Source organism: Dermochelys coriacea, chromosome 11 (genome assembly GCF_009764565.3).
Source record: "Dermochelys coriacea isolate rDerCor1 chromosome 11, rDerCor1.pri.v4, whole genome shotgun sequence".
Taxonomy (NCBI): Eukaryota; Metazoa; Chordata; order Testudines; family Dermochelyidae; genus Dermochelys; species Dermochelys coriacea.
The window spans coordinates 42734656-42740548 of record NC_050078.2 but is presented as its reverse complement, the minus strand read 5'-3'; the positions used below and the strand labels follow the sequence as shown (position 1 = coordinate 42740548).

The 5893-nt window shown below is 50.6% G+C and overlaps 2 protein-coding genes across 6 annotated transcripts in view; one reads left to right on the top strand and one right to left on the bottom strand.

Moving 5' to 3' along the window:
* Positions 1-698: 698 nt before the first annotated feature.
* LOC119863515 (translation initiation factor IF-2-like) lies at positions 699-5531 on the bottom strand. Its single transcript, XM_038422066.2, has 3 exons — positions 5331-5531; positions 4630-5125; positions 699-3588 (listed from the first exon to the last, which is right to left on the bottom strand). The coding sequence occupies exons 1-3, from the start codon at positions 5529-5531 to the stop codon at positions 3410-3412; spliced, it is 876 nt and encodes a 291-aa protein (XP_038277994.1). The 3' UTR covers positions 699-3409.
* OLA1 (Obg like ATPase 1) overlaps positions 4670-5893 on the top strand; it is a 192213-nt gene continuing 190989 nt past the window's right edge. The window contains exon 1 of one of the 5 annotated variants that reach the window (XM_043505304.1): positions 4670-4803. Coding sequence is in view for 1 of the 5 variants with exons in the window: in XM_038421602.2 (XP_038277530.1) it covers positions 5737-5802 (66 nt within the window). In the remaining 4 variants the exon portion in view is untranslated. Of the gene's footprint in view, positions 5339-5442; positions 5803-5893 lie in introns of those variants that run through there. The other 4 variants (XM_038421603.2, XM_043505305.1, XM_038421604.1 and 1 more) reach the window with 4 other exon arrangements.

The following is a 5893-nucleotide window of genomic DNA, read 5'->3' as shown; positions in this document are numbered from 1 at the left end:
CTGCCTGAAGCAGAGGGTTTTATTAGGTTCCTAACAGGTCCTTGATTGACTGCAGGTGCTCCAGTTAACCTGCAGCCACCTTTCCTAGTCTACAGGGAACCACACCTTAATTAGCCTTGAGTTTATATATTTCCCCTCTAGCACTGTCCCACTGTTCTCTGGCCCTCCTGTATCTATCTCACTCACTCAGTCAGTGAGTGGCTGAAAAGAAACTTTCTACATTGATTTTTATGTCTAAATTTGAAGCAAGAGAAAGCATTTGTATTCGTCATGTTGCAGATCTTTGGCTTTTCTATAACAAAGTGAACTTAAAAAATATTTCAGCTAAGGAATACAACTTAGGTATGATGTGTTGAATTCATTTTTGAAGCACTGAAACAATAATGCACGTTAGATACCTGCATTTAGGTCCTTCAATCTTTGCTGGTCCTTCCACGTTGGCAGTGCAGGCCCATGGCTGCAAGTCCCTGGGATGCAGAACTGTCATGGATTGGTTCTGTGATGAACTGATGGCTGACATTCTAGAGAGGACCAATAAACAGGTCCATTTTCAGAGGGAGAAGAATTCATGGCAGGTGGAAAGACACAGACTGGCTGCAAAGCAAGGGACAGATTTTCAGCATGAAGGAAGAGGCTTGCAGCACAGTTTCTAGAGCAGGAACATCAGCTGAGGGAAGAAGACAGATTCCAGCAGAAAGAACTGTTTCAATAGGATGCTTATGCTTGTGGTTGCCATGGTACAGGCTCCTGCTGCACCCACAGCATGTTTTGAGTCCCTTCCACAGTACCATGTTTGGACAATTCCATGGTTGAGTGGACAGTGCAGTTGGGACTTAGCAGCTGGGCACAGCAAATCTACACCATGTAGTTATCCACCCCGTGCAGTCTCTCTCACCCACTTCATGCTTCCATTGTGGTGCAGACCCTTGCATCGCTGAATGGAAGCATTTACAGATGCAAGTATGTGCTAAACATGAAAGGAAGGGAAAGCAGAATGAGGGAGAGGCAAGGGACATGCAACAGTAGGGCATTCATTTTTTGGAAATGGTTTCACTGTTTGCACTGTTCATGCACTATGTTTTTGTTTAAAGGTTTTGGTGTTGGTTTCTTACTGGTGTTGTAATGGCAGCTGGTCTGCCTGGCAATGATTTAATATTGTTGTTTTCTAATACATGTTCAAAAATAAACATTTGTTTTTATTTTATTAAGAAATGTTATTGCTGTCACTGCATCGCATCATACTGTTTGCTATACACATTATAAAAGGTAAACATGATAAAAGACAACTGGAAAGTTGTATACAAACAGTATTTCTCAATGCATTTCTCTACATCAAGCCACACTATAAATCCTCAATTGTTGCCACATATCCCCTCCCCATTTCATAAGAAGTCATGCCATGCACTGTACTTATGAATGGCTATCAATTCCCCTCAGACCCAGTTCATAAACAGTCCTGTCATCAGTAGGAACAATGCATGACAATCAACCCTCCCTTTCACAATACATAATGAAATGGGGGGGAGGGAGGGAGACAGTACCTCATTTACTGTAAACATTTCACAAACATTCATAAATGTACTATTATCCCTTTTTTCATTGGCCCATGCAAGTCTGTAATGTGAGAGAACAGAGCATCCCTGCTTGGTATTGCCTGGGTACACCCTGCCCCAGGGCTATCCCTAGGGGTGTGCAGGGGGGGCCCCCACTCCACCCCTTACCCCAAGCCCCTGCCCCCCTCTTCCCACCTCCACTCCGCCTCTTTGCAGCTTTCTTCCCTGACCGACACCAGGAGGTGGCAGCGTGGGCTGGGATTAGGTCGCTCACTGCTGCCAGTGCCAGGCCCCCTGTTAACCTCCCCAGGCCGCCCTGGACTCTGCGTCCTGAAATGCAGGGCCTCCAAAGTGCAGGGCCCAGGGTGGTTGCCCCAGTCTGTTTAATGGATGTGACAGCTCTGTCCTGCCCAAGCTGTGATAGATGCACTTTATAGTTGAGTGTATTGATTCAGCAATCCATTACTGTCACAGTTTCATTCAGGAGCAAATGGCACACCTTTGGCTTCACAAAGATTGTGTAGAGCACCGCAAGCCACAATAATGCAAACAGCTTGGATGACACTGGAATCCAAATGTTTCTATAAATAGCGCCAGCCAGATTAAAGACTACCAAATGCACATTCAATCACCATTCTGCACCTGCTGAGATGTAATTAAACCTTTTTACCAGGCTAAGATCAGGATAGTTTCATAAGCCAAGGCAAAAGGGGGTATTTGGGGTCCCCGAGGATAACACTGGGGACGGTTACTCCATTTATGACAATGCCATCCAGTGGGTATAGTGTCCCAACCTGTCCATTAATGTAGACTCCTATGGGTGGAAAACCCTGGCATCACAAACCTTTCCAGTGCAGCCCATGTTGGCACATACAAGGGCCTTCATAATAATAGAGTAGTACCCGTTGTGATTTACGTGCTAGTACTTTTTGGGGAGGATGAATTATGGCCACGTGATTTGGATATATGGCCCCTATGCATTTTGGAAATCCCATTCTCTCAAAACTAGCAGTTACTTCAGGGATCTTGTTTATGCCCACTACCTTTGGATAAATCACATACCTGATTGCCTCAAAAACCTCTGCGACCACTTAACACATGGTTGGCAACATTCCAACATTGAATGGTTGGCAATAGACGTGTAACAGTTTGGGATAGCCAGTTTCCAGATGGTTATAGCAACCTGTTTCTGGACCAGTATGGCTGCCCTCATTTGTCTGTCCTGACACTGAAGGTTTGGGACAAGCCGCTAACAAGCTCCAGAAATGTAACTTTCTTCATGTAAAAGTGCTGGACTCATTGCTGGTCATCCCTGGTGATGGAATCCCGCCAGTCTGTGCTTGTGGCCCTGCTCCAGAAGTGTTGGTCGAGGGCATCAGCAGCTATACCAAGAGTCACAAGCAGCATCAGCCAGTTCAATTCTTTCATGTCCATGTTGTCCCCTTTTTCCACCAGGCACCTTTGTTAGCTCAGAAAACACTGTCAGAATGTCCACCAGCGTCTTATGGATGCTCTATCTGTTAGCAGAAACAGGAGTGAAAGCAAGCAAGAGAAGCTCTTGAAATGGTGACTCCTTCATGTGGCTGGCTTTTGTTGCTGGGAGCACGCAGATCTAAAAGACGTCTCAACAAGAAGTGTTGGTGAGCTGCGATAATTTCCTGTAACGCATGAAGTGGGCACTCAGTTTCCCCACACTCCATCTCAAACCAGAGTGGTCACAGCTGGGGAGAGCACTAGAAAGCCTGGGTTATGCCGGTTTGACTTGAATCTGCATACTGCAGTGTAGACATTGGAGCCCTGGATTTGGGCCTGAGTCCTGAAATTCTAAACTGAGGGTGCATGTGCACTGTGTACATTCAAGCCTTAGGCTTGCAAACCCAGGGTCCATGGACTTGAGTTCCACTAACTCTGATCTTACATGGCAGTGTAGACATACCCTTAAGGTTTAGGCTGATCTCAAGAAGCTGGGACAATTTGAGAGCACAAATTGGCTTCAGTAGGAATTTTCTGTGGAAAGTGCTTGAGGAGTTGGGGTCTGTATAGGAGAAATTTTTTTAAAAGTGAGATTTTAAATCTCATTAAAACCCAGAGAGCAAAATCCTTCATCAAAAATGAGCTATGATAAACACATGTAATGTAAAAGTGTGAGTCTTTCTCCTAATGAGTGAAACTCAGCAAGCATTATAACAGTGGTTCTCAAACTTTTACACTTTAACATAGCAAGCCTCTGATGCGACCCCCCTATATAAACGAAAAACACTTTTTTTCTATTTAACACCATTACAAATGCTGGATTCAAAGCAAGGTTTGGGGTAGAGGCTGACAGCTTGTGACCCCCCCCATATAATAACCTTGTGACTCCCTGAGGGGTCCCGACCCCAAGTTTGAGAACCCCTGCATTATAAAATGGATTCTGAGCAGCATTCACACTATACAGCCTTCTCTCTGTAGTAGTGTGAAACATGCCCACTGCTTGGGTGATTGTCTATAAAAAATGACTAAATCGAAGCTGAGCCAAGGAGTTCTGAGTTGAAAAGAGAGTACAGAACAACTCTACCAGGGCATCTGAACAGGAAGTCAAGTCCGGTGAGCAAAAGTGTGCACTGAACCACAGCCATCCCAAGTAGAAATAAGGAGTGAGTTAGAGTAAAAATATTTAATAATTTACATAGTACCCATAATCCAGTGTTTTATAGCATATGTATAGTGTCTTTCATCCCCAAGGATCCGAAAGCATTTTACCAACTACATAAGAACAGTATCATTGGATTGCATTGCATAGCAGCCTGGCAAGCAGCGCTCTGCCAATGTTGGGTGACAGGGCTGGGCGGGGGAAGGAAGGGGACATCATAGAAGGACTCACGGCTGTTTGTTTACGAAAAATGCCCTGGGATCTGCAGACTAGCCAGGACCCGGTTTCTACAATCTTATCTGGAAACACCCCGCTGCACCCCAGAGCCGCGGGACCAGCCGGCCACGAAGGCAGCAAGCAGCAAGCGTTGGTTGCCGCAGGTGAGGGGTGACAGGCAGTTTACCAAGCACTAGTTTTGAATACAAAGAACCCGAGGCGCCTGACCTCTGCGGCACTGTGAATTGGGAGTAATTTCCCCTTGCCTCGGTGCTCGCTCTCGGAGGCCAGCTGCCGTCCCCGTACGGAAGTAGTTTTTATTGCCGTGAGAGCTCTGCGGCTGGAGGGGCAGGGAGGCGTCTGTCTCTGGCCACGCACGGGGCTGCAGGAAACGCTTAATAGGTAACGTTAGAGAGGGGCCGGAGCAGGGGGGCGAGCCGCTCCGGCTGGAGCCCGTGACAGGCCCAGCTGCCCAGGGCGGGAGCCGAACCGTGCGCGCCCCAGACACGGGCTGGGCGAGGGCGAGCCAGCGCCTGACGCCTCCACCGCCGCTAGAGCCTCCCTCAACGCCCGTGCGAGCACGAGGCTCCCCCTCCTTCGGCGTGACCTTTCCTCTCTGGGCGTCCCCGCGGGCCCCGCCTGTTCCGCCTGCTGCCGGGGTGCGAGCGTGCGTGGCCGCGCTGTTCGCGCTCTCGTGGTTGAGGCCGGCGGGGACGGTGTAAATCTAAACCCCCCTCAGCTCAGCAAGGTGAACCCCCCCCCCCCGCCCCGGGCGGCATCTACCGCGGGGGAGCTGGGTGCTGTCACCGCCGCACCGGTTCCTTTCCGGCCCGTCGGGAACGGGGGGGGGGCCGCGGAGCAGGCCTCGTGCAGCTCTGCACCCCTCGGTCAGCTGCCCCGGTGTGGGCCGGGGTTCAGCCGCCTCCCACGGGCCGGGGTAAGGGGCAGCAGCGCGCCTCCGGCTGGCGGCCGCCTCCTCCGCTGGGCCGCTGCCCGGCTCTCTGGGCAGCGGCAAGGGAGCGGCGCCCGGCCCTCGCGTGGGGCGCTTCGGCCTCGCCGTCCCTAGGCGCACGACTCGGTGCCCAGCTGGGCCAGTGCCCGCCCGGCAGTCCCCGCCGTGCCCCTCGCATCCGCACGCGTCAGGCTTGGAAGCGGAGCGGGAGGCGGTAGCTGCCTCGGGCAGGCCGAGTGGGGGAGGGGTGTTAAACTTCGCTCCCCCTCTTAGTCTCTGAGCCGGTTATTTTTAGCTCAGCCTTTGCAGGGGATTTGCAGAAGCTGCAGCAGCCAAATCCACCTTCTCAGCCACGCGAGGTCTCTGTGCTGCGTGAGGGGGCCATGCGCTGCTCTGTGCCCGGCCGCTGCTTCTGCTTGCGGTGTCCTGTAGTTATGGCTCCCAGAAAGGTACCTGTAATCTCTCTGGGAAGGGAAACGTGTGTGGGGCGTCCGCACGCTGCCTGTTGTAGGCTTTGAGGGACTAGAAAGGAACTGGGGG